Below are 19,222 nucleotides of genomic sequence, written 5' to 3'. Positions count from 1 at the left end.
GCTTGACCCAGTCCCTTCCTGCCCATCCCACGTAGTAGTCTGAGGACACTGTTGTACCTCTACAGGCTTCCTGAGAGCCCCATGCCCCAAGCACAGTCCCTGGAGGAAGGCCAAAGGCCACAGGCTGGAGACAAGCTGGCTAATGGTGTCAGCCCCGACAAGGTGGCCTGGAACTTGGCCTCTCGCCTCTATCACCTGGAAGGCTTCCGGAAGTCTGAAGTGGCTGCCTACCTGCAGAAGAAGTAAGGGGCTTGGAGCGTATGCAAGGCTGGAGGTTGTCAGGAGAGGGAGGAGTGGTCAGCGGACTCTGTCGACCAGCCGCCCCTCCGGTCCCTGTGTCCCTGCTGCCATTCATCCCATCCTTCTTGTCCTATTCCATCCCCTTCCCTGTCCTCTTGTGGTGCCTGCCTCTTCCTCTTAGTCCCACTTGTCACCTCTTTTCCACACTTTCCAGCCCACCCGAGAGCCCCCAGTCCTGGCCACCCTGCCTCCCAACCCGACTCCACGTGTCCTCCCCACTCAGTTTTGGATGGGTGCCAGTGGCAGACAGGACCCTGGCTGCCCCCTTGCCCTCTTACCCTCCAGGGATGTGCGGGCCCTGGGGCCCCAGCCACACCCCCAGGGCGGGCTTCACTGCTATATTCTCTCTGCAGCAATGACTTCAGTAGGGCTGTGGCTGAGGAATACTTGTCCTTCTTCCAATTTGGAGGCCAGAGTCTGGACCGAGCCCTCAGGTAATGCCTCCAGGCCCTCTCTGGGGAGGAGCGACAGTTGGGAGGTGGTGGCCCTGGGGAGGCTGGAATAGGATTGTCCCCCAGCTTGGGTGCCCTCTGGCTGCCCCAGCCTGGGCTCTGTCCTGGAATCTGGCCCTCCTTCCAGGGGCTTCCTCCAGGCCCTGGTGCTCAGTGGGGAGACACAGGAGCGAGAGCGAGTCCTCTACCAGTTCTCCAAACGCTTCCATCACTGCAATCCTGGGACCTTCTCCTCCGCAGGTAGGAGGGGCAGGCCTTGAGGGCAGGGCAGGGGGTTCTGTGGTGCCTGGGAAAATGGCATGGAAGTGTCCCCAGGGGTCTGCTCAGGAGTACACTGGGTAGCAGCTCGTGGGAGTATTTGGGTGGCTGTGGAGAACCAGAAGCACTTGGGCGTCGCTGCACCCAGCATCGGCAGTGGAAAGGCAAGAGTCCTGGTTCCAACGAGCTTTCTCTCCACTTGCCTCCCTCTGGGGCAGATTCTGTACACACCTTGACCTGTGCCATCATGCTCCTTAACACGGACCTGCATGGACAGGTGAGAGGGCAAGGGAGCTGGGACCAGCAGCATGGAAGGGCCCCAGGGGGTGGGGGCAGGGTTATGTCTGGAGAACTGGGGGTTGGGGGTAGGGGAGGAGTAGGTCTGGAGAACTGGAGAAGATTCCAGAGTGGCCGGCTAGGGGGTTATTCTCTTGGGGTGGGGAGTGTGTGTCAGCTGTCCCACTTCTCTCAATGGCCACAGAACATTGGGAAGAGCATGAGTTGCCAGGAATTCATAACCAACCTGAATGGCCTGCGAGATGGCGGGAACTTCCCCAAGGAGTTGCTGAAGGTAAGGCACGGGGAGCTGGTGGCTCACTGGGATAATGATGCCAGGGCTCCCTGTGTAGCTCCTCATCCCGGCCGGGGGGGTGGGGGGGTGGGGGGGGATGCCCCGCCTGGGCCTGGCTCTGCTGCAAAGTCCTTGGGAGGCCAAGGCTTGTTTATGGAAGGTGCTAAAGTGTGCATCCTAGTCAGCAGCAGCAGCACCTTAAAATTTGTTGGCTTGTGCAAATTCATAGGCCCCTTGCCTTGGACCGACTAAATTAGAATCTCTGGGGCTAGGATCCCTAAAATGTTCTCTTGAGTTTCCAGGTGATTCTGAGACATGGGGAATCTGAGACTCACTGAGATTTTGTTTTGTTTTGTTTTGTTTCTTTGGTTCTCAGAAATGAACCAAGGCAAAGTTTTAAGTGGCATTAAGTCTAAGACTTAGGAGCTGCGTGTTCTAGGGTTTGAATTCTTCTAGTCTTAGGCAGCTTGGCTGCTGAAGTTCCTCCAGGAGTAGCGACTGCTTTACAGTGTGGTTATCACAATGAAATAAAGGTTGTCGTGCTTAGCATGACAAGGGGCACAAGCCTGCTTTTTAGTAAGCTATGATGGCACTGATTCTTTCGTCTCTGTGATGGACACTTCTCGAACACTTGCCGTGTGCCTGGCATGATGCTAGGCATCGCTAGAGCTACAAAGGCCAGCAAGATGCATGGACACGAGTACTCTTTGTTGCATCATTTCCGAGTTCCAGCACTGATTTACTCATTCTTCCACCATCCATATTTTGGCCCTGTTAGTCAGCTGTTCCTGCATTGTCAGATCCCTCTGGGCCAGGATGGTATGTGGATGATTCATTTCCTTTTCAGGAGAACTAGCTCAGGCCTCATGAATCTCAGGTAGGGATCAGGATTGCTTTGATCACCGTGCAGCATCTGGCACAGTCCCTGGCACACAGTGAACGCTCTGTAAATGGTTGCACGTATGCATGAGGACATGGATGCATGGATGAGCTGCCTCCTGGTCAAGGAGGAAGGGGATGGAAGAGGCAGACTGCAGCTTTTCCCTGTCCTACGTCTGAGTTTGGGCCTCATGGGCAGAGGCTCCCTGCTCACTGTGCACTTCCATTCTAGGCCCTCTACTGGTCTATCCGAAGTGAGAAGCTTGAATGGGCCGTGTAAGTAAGACTCCCCTTCCTTCTACTCCCCGCCCCTCTCCCCTGCCTCTGGGCCTATCCTCCTTCCATCCACCCACCCACCTGAGAGTTGGAGGAGCCCAGGGCCTCTGTGTGGGGTCCAGACAGAGGCCAATCTCAAAGAGGGTAGAGGAGTCTAGGTAATACCTGGAGGATCCAGGGGCCGTGGGGAGTAGGGATGACAGGAATAGCTGGCTTTGAAGGACTCCTTTTGGGGGGTCCTGGGATATGGCTCTCCAGTGAGAGAGAAGGTAGAAGGTGCTGAAGCTGCGGGCCCCTCCTGGTGGCTTTTACCCAGTCAGTACCCCCAACCTGATTCTCTGATGCCCAGGGACGAAGACAACGCAGGCAGACCAGAAAAGGCCCAGCTGTCTCTCCCCTCTGGCAAGATGAGCAACCCCTTCCTCCAGCTGGCCCAGAACCCCACGGCGCCCACCTACAAGCAGGGCATCCTGGCTCGGAAGATGCATCACGATGCGGATGGCAAGAAGAGTGAGTGTCTGCTGTGCTGAGTGTGTGAGGCTTGTGTCTGCCACCGAACCAGAGTGTGTGTGCATACAGGCATGCAGAGTGGCTTGGCATAGGGACATGAGCTGAAGTGTGTGCCAGCATGCAGAGAGATGGTGCAGGTCAAGGACAGGCAGCCTGTGTTCTTTCCTTGATGGGGACCATGTGCTGGGTGCCGGGTAAGATGCCAGGGGGCGGGGGTGCAGAGACAAGACACACTAGGTACTCTTTGGCCCCCAGGACCCCTGTGGTAAGGGGGAGGTGAGACAAGTACATCAGTGTTGGGATAAAAGGTAGAAATTGCTGAGGGGTGTAGGGAGGGGGAGGTCAAATATGGGGGTGTGGAGGAGGGCTAGGTTTTGATTTTGTTTGGAGGGTGAGATGTGGGGGACAGGGATTGGTGAGGCTTCTGGGAAATGATGGTATCAGAGTTGAATCTCAGAGCAAAAGAGGCCAGAGGGCATTTCCCTCAGACAAGGAGCAGGAATGGTTTGCTGGGAATAGAAGGGGTGTGACAGAATGGCAGGGGGTGCATTTGGCCTCATTCTGCAGACAGGAGCTTTAGGGCAGGGCAGCCATGGGACCAGAGTAGTAATGGAATCCTGGATTGGATGGGGTGTGGGACCAGCCAGGAGCTAGCATTTGGGCCTAAGCAAGGCCGGGAGGCGACCCCGGGGAAGCCGGCCACCTACTGCATGACAACCTGAGCCCTGTGACTCTCTGGATGGGACCAGAAAGATGTCTGGTGGAACTGTGCTTGCGGGTGGGAGTGTTTGGAGGGAGGATGGTCGGTGTGGACATCTGGTTTTGTTGTCGTTTGTGCGGTCCAAGCAAGATTGCCTGGGTGTGAGGCATGGCATCTGCTTGTTTGCGACTGTTTTCTTGTGTTGGTACGTCACTGTGTGTTCATTATGTGCACCCTGGGGAGGGACTGAGTTGGCGGGGAGAGGGGACTGCATGTGTCTGGTTGGGGTGCCACCACCTGCTTTTGTGTTCTACCCCTGGAGCAGCACCGTGGGGTAAGCGTGGCTGGAAGATGTTCCACACCTTGCTTCGAGGGATGGTCCTCTACTTCCTGAAGGTAGGAAGGGCAGGGTGGGGAACCAGAATGGTTTGGAGGGTGGGCAACTGATAGGCACCCCTTTTCTGAGGCCCTGTGCCCTGTGGCAGGGAGAGGACCACTGCCAGAGTGGTCAGAGTTTGGTGGGACAGATGGTGGACGAGCCGGTGGGAGTGCACCACTCACTGGCCACCCCGGCCACCCATTACACCAAGAAGCCGCACGTCTTCCAGCTGCGGACTGCCGACTGGCGCCTCTACCTCTTCCAGGCACCGTAAGTCCCTGGGGGTGCCCGCCAAGCAGCAAGGCCCTGGCCCTCCTCTCCCTGATCTCACGCTCACCCTCTGATGGCTGTTGGCTGGGGCCTTGGTGGGAACTGCCGCCTTTTTGTTTTTTTTTTTTTTAAGATTTTATTTATTTATTAATGAGAGAGGGGCAGAGACACAGGCAGAGGGAGAAGCAGGCTCCATGCAGGGAGCCCGACGCAGGACTCGATCCTGGGACTCCAGGATCACGCCCTGGGCAGAAGGCAGGCGCCAAACCGCTGAGCCACCCAGGGATCCCCGGGAACTGCCTTCTTGACCCGGAACATCAGACCGCCGCAGCCGGCAGGGGTCCTAGGGCTGCACCTGAGGCCTCCTCTGACCCTGCCCACTTTGCCACTGCAGGGGCCTCTTCCCTGGAAGCCCCGGGCCAGCCTCCTACTTATGAACAGAGGATCCCAGGAAAGCCTCTAGCCACTGATTTTTTTTTTTTTTTTTTGCATTTGATCTAAAATCCATTGCTTTCCTAGATTTTCCTCTTTGACAGATGATAAAAACCACCCGCAGAGGTCAGCCACCTGGGCTGGTGACCGGCTTCTGGCTTTTTGAGGCTCTGGGTCTCGAGAGTCTGGAACTGTGCAGCCCGCAGGAGGCCGCGGGGAGAGGGACGGGGCCGACTCTGTCACCCTGGGGACTAACGGCCTCCTCTGCCCTCAGCACCGCGAAGGAGATGAGTTCCTGGATCGCGCGCATCAACCTGGCGGCCGCCACGCACTCGGCGCCGCCCTTCCCTGCCGCCGTGGGCTCCCAGCGCAGATTCGTCCGGCCCATCCTGCCTGTGGGCCCCGCCCAGAGCACGCTGGTACGGCCCGGCGGGGACGGGCCAGGGGACGGGCCAGGGGACGGGCCAGGGGACGGGCCAGGGGAGGGCGGGGCTGCGCCCCGGGCCTGGCGAGCCGGAGCGGGTGCGCCGAGCACGAGCACGAGCACCTAGGCCCGGGAGCACCCGGGTCCGGGAACGGCGTGAGGGGATGGGGTGGCCTGCGCGGCGCATCGGGGCCCGGGCGGAGCGGTGGGACAGCTTCCCCTCCGGCCCGCCCCCAGGAGGAGCAGCACCGATCCCACGAGAACTGCCTGGACGCTGCCTCCGACGACCTGCTCGACCTGCAGCGGAACCTCCCGGAGAGGCGGGGCCGCGGCCGCGAGCTGGAGGAGTACCGCTTGCGGAAGGAGTACCTGGAGTATGAGGTCCGGCGCTGAGTCCCCGCCCCTCCCCCGCCCCTCCCCCTCCCCCGCCCCTCCCCCTCCCCCTCCCCGCCTCGGTGCGGCGCTCTGCCGCCCTCTCGTGGCCGCATTCGGCGGCCCGCGGCGCCCTGTGCACGGTGCGTGTCCCTGTGCACGCAGACCCCTTCCCTTGCCCTGGGGGCACCTGGCATGGTCTGCAAACTCTTCCAGCGGACTCTTTATCACTTTCACCTAAGAGTATACTATATTCGCCTTTACCTAAATTGAAGGGAAAACTGTATTTTAGTTGAATTATTTTCCCTAATACCTACCTAGTACTAGTAGACGGTATTTATAGAGCTTGTAATACTTGCCGGTATTATCTTATTTAGGCGTCTCACAACTCTGAGGTAGGGACCGTCATCCTCCCTTTACAGATGAGGAAGCAGGCAGGGAGAGATTAAACAATTTCTCCAAACTTGATGAATTCACATCCTATTCCAGGCAGGGCCGTGCCTCATAGTCTTAACTAAGGAATAATCTGATCTGTGCCGCACTGTTTTATCCCCTGGCCCCACATCTTACCCTCCCTCCTTCATCTTACATCTTAGGCCTCTGGTCAGTGCACACATTCTGGGATCTGAAGCCAAGAGGGGCAGGGGAGGGGCAGTATGAGGACAGAGAGGATCAGAGCCATCCAGAGGCAGAGACCAGAGAAGGAAGCATCCGTGTCATCCTGGGCTGTGCTCACCAGGTCTCACACTGCCCTCTCCCTGCCTTTTTGGCTCATCCCTTAGCTTGGTAGGTGGTCCTCAGCCGTGGATGCACCGTTTCCCAGAGTCTCTGGGGTGACAGGACCCATCCCTGCCTGCAGAATCCTAGCCTCTCCCTGCCTATGGTCAGCTGCAACCTGTAGCAAGCCCTTGGCCCTCCCTAGATCTCATTCCCTTCTTTATAAGGTGGAGAAAACGATTCCCTGGTCACCCAGTCAGCCAGAGCTGGGATGAGGATCAGGTGGGGTGGAGGATGAGCATACACTCAGTACACTGGGACCCCACCCGCATCTGAAAGCTGCTAGTTATGGAGGCCTTCGGAGAGTTAAACAGATGAGGGTAGTTAGCATCCCACTCTCCAGATGCCAATTGTTAAAATGCTATTCAGACTCAATTAGGCTTCAGTACAGATGTGAGCTGTTTGTGTGCAGCGCTGCACAGATCAGGCCTAGTGGGTTATGGATCTTTTAGTGTCTCAGAGATGTAACGTGTTCTGGAGGCGTTAGTTACAGCATTACAAGGTGGTGGCTGTTAGAACAAGCTTGGGCTGGTAGGTGTTATTGTAAAACTGTCCAGATAACTGCACGTTTTGGGCACGTTGCTGCTGTGTCCTGCAAAGTCTACAAAGTCAAGCTCAGTACAGATGTTGGCTGTTGGCCCAGCACTCCTTTTGCAGAAATCTTTACCACCAGAGTCTTGTTCACTGTGAGTGGTCTGTCCCCCATGATTCCAGCCTTCTCCAGCCCTGGAGCCAGGGTGGTGCTAAGGTGGCGGGTCCCTTGTGTTGCAGAAAACCCGCTACGAGACCTATGTGCAGCTGCTGGTGGCCCGTCTCCACTGCTCCTCAGATGACCTGGACCTGTGGGAAGAGCACCTGGGGAGGGAAGCCGGAGGCACTCAGGAGCCCAAGCCCAGCCTGAAGAAGTCCCACTCCAGCCCGTCGCTACACCAGGAGGAGGCCCCCACCACTGCCAAGGTGAAGCGCAACATCTCAGAGCGCAGAACTTACCGGAAGATCATACCCAAGAGGAACCGCAATCAGCTGTGAGGCTGGTGCTACCTCACAGACTCTGACCACATGTCCGGGGTGGACCTGAGATGAGACCCCACGGAGGAGCCTCATTTCAGTGGGTCCCTGATGGGGGATGAGGCCCTTCCCCTTTCCACTGAAGGACAACCCTGATTTCTCTGTGATCCTCCCTCCCTGTTCACTGGAACTTTCCTAGTACTCTGTGCCCACCCCCAGGTTGGCCCCCAGCTGCCCCAGTCCCTGCTCACTCTCAGGGGAGGATGGATAAGAGTTTGGCTGTACTCCTGGGGGCAGCTCAGCACTCATTTGAAATTCAGAGTACTCCTGGGTTCTGAGCTTCCAGAAGGGAGGCTGAGGCAGCGGAAGCCTCTGGGCAGTCAAACCAGTGGAGCCATAGCCCTGAGGGTGGTCTTGCGCTGGGAGTCTGGTGACCTGTGGTGAGAGGTCCTGGGAGACCCCAGCCATCCTCAGGTGACAGCAGGGTGGCTCAGCCCTGTCCCCTGACAGGTAGGCCTTGGGAGGGCAGGGTTTCAAGAACAAATTCAGTGAGGCTGATTCTTGGGCCCCGGGCCTTTGTGTACAATCATCCATGCACCAGGGGCAAATGAAGGAGGCCCCACCTCACACACCCAATTGCTAATCATCAGAGTAGAGCCATTGGTGGTCGGTGAGGGCCAGAAGGGGTTGGAGCCTCCAGAGCTCTGTGGAGAGCCCTGGGAACAAGGGGCCTTTGTTTCTCCAGAGCAGGGAAGGAGGTCCTCCAGGTTCAGACCCTAAGAGAGGGCTGAGGGGCAAGATGTGACACATCCCCCGGGGGGCTCTCTTGGAAGGAGCTGAGAGCTGTGAAGTCCAAATAGAAGCCTGGCTCCCTTCCACACACCCCATCCCATAAAGTTGCATTCCCAAGAGGGGTGCCAGGGCCACTTCCAGAACCCTCCCCCCACCAGCTCACAGGGGGCTTTGCTCCCCTCCCTGGGAAGTCCCCTTGTGCTGCCCTCTGACTGCCTCCCAGCTGGGCTCTGGGGGAGGTTCCGGACACTCATGGACCTCAGACTTTGCCTGTGGGAAGGAGGCTGGGTTGGAGGAGCAGCCACCATTGTCTCTGTTCAGCCAAGTGTGCGAGCAGGCTGCCCGCCAAGAGGGGCCTCTGCTGCCTGTCTGCCGCCTGCTGGCTGACGCATTGCCTCTCTGGCCTTCCTGCTAGAGGGTGGGGGGCCTCCTCCCTCTGTGTTTGTAACCAGCCCCGTGGCCTGGAACTCCACCAACTGGGGCTGACCCTCCAAGACCATAAGAGGTGTCTGGCCAGGGCCTGGGGCCGGGCCAGGTACTCAGTGAGTGCACAATAAATGCAGGCACGTGAAGAAGGAGGTGTGCACAAATGTGTGAGGAAGGGAGGGTCAGGCTGTTCTGAGCAGCTGGAGCCACCTGCAGGGTGCCAGGCTGAGTCTCCCTTCACCTAGGTGTGTCTGTACCTCTGCGTGTCTGTATGTGCGTGTCTAGGTCTGTGTGCATGTGTGGAAGACTGTGAGCCAGAGGGGACCTCAGAATCATTTGTTCATCCACTCATTCATTTCATAAATAATATTGACCACTTTTTATGGGCCAGTACAGGAATTTCCAAAATGACTGGAACATGTCTCTGGCCTCTGGGAGGTAACAGTCCTGTTCTCTGGTCCTTGCTATCAGTATAGAAGCACACTTGATCTTGCTGGGGAGGCATGCTGAGGATGCATTCCCATCCTCAGGAACAAATCCCACGCTAAGGGATTCAGATTCAGTAGGTCTGGGTTGAGGGCATGATTATGTTTTTGTTTTTGTTTTTGTTTTAAAGCGGCTTGGGTCACTGATGTGCAGTTAATAGGTGAAAACCGAGCATCAGGTGGATGAGACTTGCCCCAGGACTGACACAAGCTTGGCCTTGAGTGGGTTATTTGACCTCACTGAACGCATATCCTTATTTCTAAAACCAGAATAAAAAAGGCAGAGGTTTATCCACATTTGTGCATGTGTGTGGCACTATGATGCTTCTTTGTTCAAGTAGAACTGGCACCTCTCTTTCACCTGGGCGCAGGAAGCCGTCAGAGACAGGTGGTGGCTGCGGGGAGGTGGTGGGGGCAGCGGGCCAATGCTGCCTAGGCCCCTTGGCCTGGAGGCCTGGGAAGGTGCAGGCTGCGTGGTTAGGCTGCAGTTCTGACCTGTGGCCACTGGGGGGCGGGCTTGCATCTTTGAAGCTTGTGGGGCCCAGGTGTTCAGCCGCAGAGCTCTGCTCCCTGAAGAAGAGGAAGTTAGTCTGTTTGTCCCCAACATCACCAGAACCAGAGCCTTCCACTTCCCTAAATCCACAGTAATCCAGGCCAGGCCTCACCTTCTGGAGAAGTCCGCCAAGGAGAGGGTTGCGACTCTGACATCTTCCTATAGATGGAGGGAGAAAGGATATCGTATCCAGAGCCATATGGGGGCAGCCTAGAGTTCCCCAAAGTATTATCCCCACAAAAGTGAAAACTGAGTGAGCTCCCCGTCCCAGTCCTGAGGCATAGGGCAGCGCCAACCCTCAGGCCTGTGTCTGACCTTCCTTTCCCACCTGGGAGGTGGGTTGGTGATCTCTTTGCTGACAGTGGGGTGGGCACAGATTCTTGGTAATGGGCTCAGGCTCTGCAAGGCTGGCTGAAGTTTGTCTTTGGCTCCTCCTTTCCCCTCTAGGGAAGCTCAGTCTCCAGGGCCTGGGCCTGCCATGACCCAGGTGACACCCCAGATGTAACCTCTTCCTGGTCTCCCAGAATCTCTGTTTTGTGTGGCTTTCTGCTGATAACGTTCATTTGTGGGTCATTCATCAGGCACCAGAAAAGAATAAAAGGCCACTGAGGCCCAAGGCCTGGGTCTTTTTCTTTGAGGGTCAGAGTCAGATGGCGACAGCAGGTGGGCTACGTTAGAAGGAGCTGGGCTGCAGGATTGCGGTGGCAGTGGGCAAGGGAAACACGGTGGTATGGCTATGGTGGGGTCTGGTCACTCAGGCCCTCGCCTGCAGCCCAAGAGTGTGCTTTATCAGCAGAAGAGGCACAGGCTCATGGCCTGGGAAGCAGCCAGCCTGGGAGCCTGCTTTAGGAAAATGATGTGACTTGAGTGAATAAGGCCAATAGGTAGGGTCTGAATATGGCCTGGAGACACCACACCACCTGTGCAACTTTTCTGTAAGTCTAAAATAAAAGATGAAAATGGGGGAGAAAGGGATCCCTGGGTGGTGCAGCGGTTTGGCACCTGCCTTTGGCCCAGGGCGTGATCCTCGAGACCTAGGATCAAATCCCACATCGGGCTCCTGGTGCATGGAGCCTGCTTCTCCCTCTGCCTATGTCTCTGCCTCTCTCTCTCTCTGTATGACTATCATAAGTAAATAAAATTTGAAAAAAAAAAAGAAAATGGGGGAGAAAAATCAATGGCCTGGAGACTTAGGACAACCTGGCAATCCCCCACCTGACCCTCCTCCCCCCCTTGCCCCCTATGCCCACGTGCATGCCCATGCCGGCACATACTCCAACGTACTTATGGCTCTCCATAATGGCTCCTCCCACCGCCGCTCTGCTAACTTTTCTGGATGTCTGTGCCCCCTTGCCGTCCAACTGTGGCTCACACCTTTACCTGTCCCTTCCTCTTCCCTTCTCTAGAAGAAGAAGTGCTCACTGTATATCTGGGACTGACCACACACTGTCCCTGCTTCTCCTGCCTGCCATGACCTCTCTCCCTCAGGGGTCCCATCCAGGTCTTTGGGCCTACTTTCTACCACCTTCCTTATCCCGCCTTGCAAACAAATTCCAGTATACCACCCTTGGGAGGAAAAAGAAAAAGAAAAGCCTGAGTTTCACTCTTTGCTGCCTATAGCTGGGACCCACAGATGTGTGGTCTTTGCCAGCTGTTTCTCTCCCTCACCCAGCTCCCATTCACACCTGGCTCCTGCTCTACCCTTCCCAGAAACGGGACACACCAAAAGGGCCACTGATGATGCTTAATCATCAAATCCAATGTCTTCTCAGCCTTCATGCCCCTCACCCCTCAGCGACCTTTGACTCAGGAACCTGTCTGACCCTGCACAAGGCCCAGCGTGATCTGGGCTCACCAGCCAGGGCCTGGAATTGGACTGTCTAGGATCAAGTCCCAGAATGTTCTCTCTTCTAGCTGTCTGACCACAGGCCAGCTCCCAAGCCCCTTGTACTCTGATTTGCTTCTTTATCAAATGGGAATAATAACACTATTTTCTTCACAGAGTCCTGGTGAGGAATAAGTAAAATGACCCAGAACAATGCCTGGCACTGAAGGAAAGGCTCTCAAGTTAGCTGTTAGTCCGCAGCCTTGTTTGCCTCACTACATGCACCTGCCCGTCCTTGGGGGCTGCTGTTTGGGTTCTGCTTTTCTAAATTCAAGGCCTTGGATTTCCCTCTGCCTGGAATTTGCAAGTTACAAATCTTAACTCAAATGGGCTTTACTAAAAAAAAAAAAAAAAAAAAAAAAAGGACATTTGATCACTCCCATAATGGGACAGTCTCTATATCCAGGTCAGATGAGGCTTGAGCTAGGACTCTCAACTAAGCCTTGCCCCCATTTCCCTCTGTTCCTCTGGGCTCTGTCCCCCCAGGAGGCAGGAGCAGCCCTCATGGTACCAAGAGGGCCCCAGCAGCTACCAAATACCGCTCTTCGTGGTGCTGGTCCAGCACATAGAGACTATCTCTTCTTGGAAAGTTCTAACTCATGTCTAGGAATGCAGTCTCTTGGAGCTGACCACTTTGAACCGTGTGCCCATCTCTGAGCCATCACTAGAGTCAGGGGCCTAGGGAAATCAGAGTCCCTCTGCTGAGATGAGGGTGGCGGGTGGGGATAGTATCACCCAAAGGATGGGGACTGGGACCAGCTGCTGAGAAACTCTGAGTACCACTGGTACCTAAAAGGAGAGGAAACCAGCTGTCTCTGGATGCCATCTCCTCCAGGAAGCTTTCCTCGAGCCCAGCTCCATGTGAGAAGTCTGTGACTTCCCACATCCCTCACTTCCCTGGCTCTCCCCTCGCTCCCCTTCCCTCTTCCTTCTGTCTCTGCTCCCAGTAGAACATCTTCCCATCTCCCAACTTCCCAAAGGTAGGAGCAGGGCAAGTTGGTTTCCACGGCTCAGGGTGCAACACCTGCAGTCCAAAAGTGTAACTCTCGAAACCATGTCCCCCACCCCCACCCCCACACCCCTGGCTTCCAGCTTCCGCGTTCTCCAGGTCCTTCTATGTTCTGTTTCTATCTTTCCTCCACCTGTGCCTCCAACCCGGGAACTCAGCCTTCCTCTAATGTGCAGCTTTCCGAGGCCTGCAGGAGAGCCGCTGGGAAAGCCTCCCGATGGAGGCTGGAAGCTGTGACCTTCGGCTCTGAGATCTTCAGCTCTGATCTCTGCTCTGGATTTCAGACCCGGAGGTCTAACTGGACAGGACTCGGCCTCCTTGATCTTCCCGGAGAGGGTCAGTTTCCATAGGGAAGTTACTTATTACCCATGAGACTGGATTCAGTAGCGTCCCCTAAGCCTGTCCCCTTCTGACTCCCGTTTTCCATTAATGATTCTGTGACAGTTGATTTGAGAGGCAACACACCAGCATTATGAGGATATTTGAGCCAAATGGGCCTCTCACCTTTGGTGTCAGATGGAAGCTTCTGGCTTTCTGACATCTTTGTCTTTGTCTGCTGTGATGTGGACAGGGTCTGGAGGAGGTATGCGGCTGGAAAAGCAGGGACTGTCATCCAGCGAACGAGGTCAGGTAAGCGCCTGTCAAAGCCCTTCCACTTGGCCACCACCATGAGGCTCGAGGTTTGGGCCGATTTACAGCTCAACTGCGGCTGCTCGGGACCCCTCACTGGATTTTCTGTGGTCCTGATGCTTTATTTCCTATTTATATTTGACTAATTTATCGAATGCGTTTCCTGTGAGCTGTCTCAAATCCTCTCTGGAACAAGGTGGGGAATACATTAATATTTAAAATAAAATAAACAAAATGTCAATGTGTGTGCGCGTCTTAGGTTGGAAATTCCTTAAGGGCAGGGACCGTGTCTGTTTATATAGCACCTGGCACAGTGTCAAATTGAAGCTTAACAAATGAATTTTGATGAAGAGGAAGAAAGAAGCTGCCTGCAGGAAGATACGGAGAGATTTAGACTTCACCCTCCAGCTACCCCTCAGCCAAAGCCCCTTCTGCAAGGGGTCCCCTTCCGCACGCAGTTCCTGACCATACGGGTTCCCTCCTGTCATCCCTGCCCTGTCCACACTCCTAGTGACCAACCCTGTCTTCACCCAGACCCTGCTGTCTGGCAGATGTTCGCCTTCTCACACAAGCACAGCCCCAAACACACCTCACTCAGCGCTTCACCCCGAAACACTCAGCTCCACCTCCCCCTTTCACCCACTGCCCCAGCCCCCCAGGCCCAGCCAAGGCTGGGCAGCAGCAGGGCCGAGGCCAGGAAACACCACTGGCTGAGTGGTTGGAGTCGCTGTCCCCACTCGTGCCTTGGCCCCGTGGGGGCCTCCAGCCAGGCGGGGACCTGGCAGAGGGAGGGAGAGGATAAGCTGCTTCAAAACTCCAGATGCAGCAGTTAAAAAGAGGACAGAGGCAATGATCCTTCAAATTGCCACATCTGTATAATCTGCCTTTTATTTTCTGCTTCATGAAGTTTTATTTCCTATTATTTATTCACCTCCCCGCCCTCCCCTCCCCCGCCTCCGCTCCTCCTTAGCAGGCGACATGCTCAGATGGGCCTTGAGCCTTGGCCTGGGTCTCAGCCCACCCCCACTCCAGCCTCACCCCCACCCTGGGCCGGCTGATGAGAAAAGGCACCTGCTCCCCCTTCTAGGACAGCACCCCTCCCATCATGGTGCTGCAGCCCCTCCGGACCCCTCCCTCCACCCTCCTTGAATGGGGAGTAGAGATCAGGGAGGTGAGGCCCCTGGTCCCCCAAGACTGCGATCACTGTCACCACCACTTAGCAGGAGCTTACAGGAAAGAAGAACCCAAAGACCTAGAACCCGCAGCCAGCTGGAGTCTCTGTCCCTGTGTGCCCTCTGCCCACTCTCCTGTGTCTCCTTTCCCAGCGTCAACACCTCTTCCTTCTCCCTTCCCTTCTGTTCCACCAGGCTGTGGTCAGAGATGGGGGGGGGGGGGGCGGGCAGCCTGCTGAGCTGGGGAGGGGTGAGTATTGAGATGGGACAAAGGGGGACCAGCCAAGCCTGTACAGGGAGCCGCAGCTGCCAAGCCAAGCTCCTCTAGGCCCTGAGCCCCCTCTTCCTCTTCCCCTTCCTGAAAGGTCGCTAACATTTTCTGTGTGCCTCACTGAGAGCACCCTACTCCCGCCTGGGAACAAAAGCACAGGAAGCCCTTTTCTGGAAAGAGACATCTGGGCCTTTTAGGCCCCAGGGGGGTTTAGGGTTTGCAGTTGGTGTTCCTAGCTCTGCTGCTTGGAGAAGACAGGGATGCCTGCCCAAGAAAGGCCTGCAAGGAGCAAGAAGGATTTTGAGGATAGGATCTGAAACCTGAAAGCACTTTAGATCTCTCTCATGGCCTTCAGCATTTTCCCACCTTGTGCCCTAGTGACTTTCGGAAAAGTCTTATTTCTAAGTCCGAAAGATGTGGGGTGGAGGTGGTGGGTGATGGAATTCAATAGGATTTCTCTTGCTCTTGGCTAAGTGTTTGTCTTCGAGCCTGGCACATAGTAGGTGGTTCTCGAGAGACTCCAGGTTAACCTATGGAGGAATGCCAGGGCTCAGCAGACTTTTCCGCCCCCACCTCTTTAACTGTGGCTCCTCAGCCTTGCTTTGGTTTCTGCCCCAGTCCTGAAATCATTTGGAAGCCCAGCTTAGCTCCCCTGGCCAAGATGGGGCTCCAGTGCCCTGGGTGAGTGGGGCACCAGAAGCCACCCCACCCCACCCCAACAGAGACCTGATTCCAAATATGGAACTATGGTGTTTTGTACAGTGTTTCATGGAAAATTACCTGGGGAATTTGGGAGAAAGAGGCTTCATACCTGAACCAGTCAGATGAGGCTGGGAATGCCTTTCACTGACCCAGGCAACTACTGAATCACAACGTTAGGGCAGCATCTCATGGCCCAGGAGCATTCTACAAGTGAGGAAGCTGAGGTCCCCTGGGGTCTCCAATGGGGAGGCTACAGAACAGGGTCAGAGGCCCATACCCCAGCTCTCTCTGGGCTCCTTAGCTACATCCCTGGCCCCTCTCTCTGAGGAAGGGGTGGGAGAAACAAAGGTGATGACTGGGGGCCTCCTTGTGATGACAAGAACTAGCAGGTTCTGGTACCCCCCAAATTCGGTCTCTGGAATGGCAAGCAGAGCAGCCCCTTTTCCCTGGCCCCTCCAGCCAGCTTCCCCAGTCTTGAGCCCTTCTTCTTTCTTTTCTTTTCTTTTCTTTTTTTTCCCCTTCCTTCTTTCTTAAGCATTTCTGTTTCTCTTCCCTTCTTCCTTTGGTGGGGAAATGAGTTTCCATTCAGACCAAGCTCACCCCTTTCTGGACCATGTGTGTCCTGTTGCAGTGAAGTCCCCTGGGAGTGGGGTGGGGGGTACTGTAGTAAACAGATCCCACCCAAGGAAGCTTCTGGCCACACTCCCTCGGCTGTGCCCCCAGGGTGCTCTCATCTCCGGGGGGTGGGGACACACACATACCTGGTGGGGGAACCAACTTGGCTGGGGGCCGGGGGCCTTTCAGAATGGCAGGGGCAGCCCTGAAAAAAAGGAGGTGACGGTGGTGGGAAGATGACAGTGGTTTGAAAGGCCGTCCACACTCGGGGCAAAGTGGGGGCTGTATGTAAGTTAAGCTTGCAACCAACGCCCCTTCCCCAAAGCAAACAAACAAAAACCAAACCAACAAAAAGATTTATTTGCAAATGAACGGGGCGGGGGTGGGGGTGGGGGTGCGGGTGGGGGGCGCGGGTGGCTCCTGGAGCGCGGCAGGCTGCGCGCCCCTGTGCTGCGCGTGACGGTCCGTGTGCAGTGGGCTCGGCTCCCTGGCGTGGGGGAGGGTGCCCGGGCCGCGGAGGAGGAGGAGGAGGAGGAGGAGGAGGGAGTGGGGGTCTCGGCGGGAGGGGGAGGGGAGGGGAGGGGAGGGGGGGGCGGGTGTTGGCTTCATGCTGGTACTGGTTTGATTTATCCCTAATGAGTTCTCAGCACATGGCTGCTCCCGGCTCACTCCAGGGGCCAGCGCGGCCTCCCGCGGGCCCCAGCCCGCCCCGACTCCACAACAGCCGCGCTCGCTCAGAAAAGAGCCAATTTCCACACTGCACAGTCCGCTTCACTCAAGGGGAAATCACATTTCCCTGCGAGAGCCGCAGGCAGCGCTTCACTCCACAGCCTGGCCAGCTGCCACCAGGCGCAGCTGCGGGGGAGCTGGGCCCGGCCTCCCTTGTCCCTTCTCCCCTCGCCGAGCCCCTGCGTCCCTGCCGCCCGGCCCGGTCCCGCCCCAAATCCCTGGGCGGCCTCTCCGCGGCCCCTCTGCGGCTGCTTCTCCTCCAGAGCAGGAGAAAGGGTGCCTGCCGGCGGCCGAGGATGCTGGCCAGGAGGGGACTCGCCTTGCCTGCGTCCCTGGGCTCCTTAGACGGCCGGGCAGCTGGTTCTGTCCCCAGGGTCGCTGACATGTGGCGGTGGGGCTGCAGGGGGGTGGTGCACCTGCAGGAGCCGGGGGGCAGCGGGCAGGTATATGGGCCTTTGGGAGACAGGGCCTCTGTGCCGATGTCCCCGAGTGCCCCAAAGAGCAAGAGGAACAGAAGAGGAATGGAAGAAGGTCATGAAAAGAACAAGGAGCCAAAAGATGAGGCGATGGAGAGAGGAGGAAAGCATTCTGGCATTAGTGGAGCAGGACGCAGGGCCGCCTCTCACGTGTCCACAACTTTGCAGACACCAAAGGGGTAGGGGTGGGGGTAGGCAAAGGAACGATTGCTTTGGACCCCACGGAGGAGGGAAAGGACAGAGGCTAAGAGATGGCAAGTGTCAGGACAAAGAGGTGAGAGAGGTGGGGGGACACAGGGTTCTCCACCAGAATCACAGCCACCCTGGGGCACCCTGGTCACCCAGCTTGCTCACTCCCTGTGGAGCGTGACACGTAAACCTGAGCACCGGCAGAGAACAATCAGATCCCTTACAGGTGGAAATGCTTTGTGACCCTAAAGGTAGGAGGACAGCTGCCAAGGGATGGCCTGAGGAGAAACTCAGGCCCAGGGACAGAGGGGGAGCAGGATCAACCTGGCCCTGCATGCCTTCTCCACCTGTAGCCTGACTTCCATCTGGGAGTGCGTGGCCATGCCCTAGGCGGTCGTGGACCTTCTGTTCCTCCCTACACAGTCAAAGCTGCCTGAGGTCTCTGCGGAGGCCTGGCCACACCCAGGCATCCAGGCCTTAGATTAGGATGCAGAGCTGGCCTTGGATTAGGGGTGGGGCTGTGGTCCCTGCTCCTCTGAATGACCTTGAGAAAGTCAGGTGATCTTTTCTTCTCAGTTTCTCCAAGTGCAAAATGGGGCCGATGTCCAGAATCACCGACAAAAATTGATGTGAATGAGCTTTATAACTAGAAACTAAGTCCATGTGAAGGTTAGTACATCTTTTGAGGATGAAGGAAGAAGAGGGGGGGGCAGTAAAGTAAGGAGTGAAGGAGCCCCAATCCCCACTGGCTTCCCTCTGTACCTGAAGCTCATTCCCACTAACAAGGGGCATGGAAGTCTCTGGGCCTTTCCTTTGCTCCCACCCCAAAGGAAAAGGACATCAGGAATTGCCTAATGAGGACCGAGGTGTGTACACACCTGAAAAGGTGTGTGCATTTGAGGAAGGAAGCAGGCAGATGGGGAGGGCAAGCAGAAGGGCCACCTTAGTAAGCACCTCAACTTCCCTGGTCTCCTATTTCTTTCTGTAGACTGTGGCTGCTAACTCCTCTTGTCTGTGCTTGTCTCCAGGGTGGAGTGTGTGCCCCCACGGAACATACACTCTCTTTAGTAACAGCTCACGGCAAGAATATTGGAGAAGGTAGGGGGTGGGGAGGTTGGAACCAGCCCAGGGTTGACCTTGGAGACAGGACTCCCCACTTTCCCCATCTCCACCCCTGCAGGCTGTGTGGTAGGGGCCAGGTGGTCACAACAGCTCTGGCCCACCTTAGAAAGATGGATTCTACTCCACCTTGTGGCCCCCGTGGTTTGAGTCACCTACAGGGCTGCCTGGCCGGCTCATACTCTGTGAGCTACCAGGACCCTAGGCTGGCCTGGCCGAGCTAGGAGGGGTGGGATATGGAGGACGGGGGTCACTGAAGGGGATGGGTGAAGATGCTGGAGCAGGAGCAGGGATTGCTGCCTGGAAAGCTGAGGAGGCCTCCCCACACAGGCTGTGATGGGGATTACTCCAGTGGCTCTGCAGGGTGGGTGAGGCTGGGCCCTCTATGCCTTGGGATGCACAGGCCTGTGCATGCCTCGTCCCAAATTCTCCTCCCCAGATGCTCTGCTCCCACAAGCCTCCACAGAGACTTTGCCACAAGGTAAACCAACCACCTGTCACGCAGCTCCCCACAGTGCCTCCCACATTCCAACACATCTCCCTACTCTCCTCATAGCCCTT

The 19,222-nt window shown here is 56.5% G+C and overlaps 1 protein-coding gene and 1 long non-coding RNA gene across 6 annotated transcripts in view; one reads left to right on the top strand and one right to left on the bottom strand.

Annotated features, from left to right (window-relative positions):
* The window catches only part of PSD4 (pleckstrin and Sec7 domain containing 4), a 35,123-nt gene extending 25,515 nt beyond the window's left edge, over positions 1 to 9,608 (top strand). For 4 of the 5 annotated variants that reach the window (XM_072770179.1, XM_072770181.1, XM_072770182.1 and 1 more), the window contains 12 exons: positions 66 to 242; positions 654 to 734; positions 880 to 992; positions 1,229 to 1,287; positions 1,492 to 1,581; positions 2,693 to 2,736; positions 3,086 to 3,246; positions 4,272 to 4,342; positions 4,432 to 4,595; positions 5,302 to 5,446; positions 5,689 to 5,832; positions 7,372 to 9,608. In XM_072770179.1, the coding sequence (XP_072626280.1) occupies positions 66 to 242; positions 654 to 734; positions 880 to 992; positions 1,229 to 1,287; positions 1,492 to 1,581; positions 2,693 to 2,736; positions 3,086 to 3,246; positions 4,272 to 4,342; positions 4,432 to 4,595; positions 5,302 to 5,446; positions 5,689 to 5,832; positions 7,372 to 7,629 (1,507 nt within the window). In that variant the 3' untranslated portion in view covers positions 7,630 to 9,608. Of the gene's footprint in view, positions 1 to 65; positions 243 to 653; positions 735 to 879; positions 993 to 1,228; positions 1,288 to 1,491; positions 1,582 to 2,428; positions 2,459 to 2,692; positions 2,737 to 3,085; positions 3,247 to 4,271; positions 4,343 to 4,431; positions 4,596 to 5,301; positions 5,447 to 5,688; positions 5,833 to 7,371 lie in introns of those variants that run through there. The other variant, XR_012004383.1, reaches the window with a different exon arrangement.
* Positions 9,218 to 14,294, bottom strand: LOC140601371 (uncharacterized). The gene is made up of 3 exons (XR_012004384.1): positions 13,263 to 14,294; positions 9,977 to 10,023; positions 9,218 to 9,881 (listed from the first exon to the last, which is right to left on the bottom strand). It is a non-coding gene; the product is annotated as an uncharacterized lncRNA (long non-coding RNA).
* Between the last annotated feature and the right edge of the window lie 4,928 nt (positions 14,295 to 19,222).

Source organism: Canis lupus, chromosome 12, assembly GCF_048164855.1.
Source record: "Canis lupus baileyi chromosome 12, mCanLup2.hap1, whole genome shotgun sequence".
NCBI classification, from domain to species: domain Eukaryota; kingdom Metazoa; phylum Chordata; class Mammalia; order Carnivora; family Canidae; genus Canis; species Canis lupus.
This window is presented reverse-complemented; position numbering and strand designations above follow the sequence as displayed.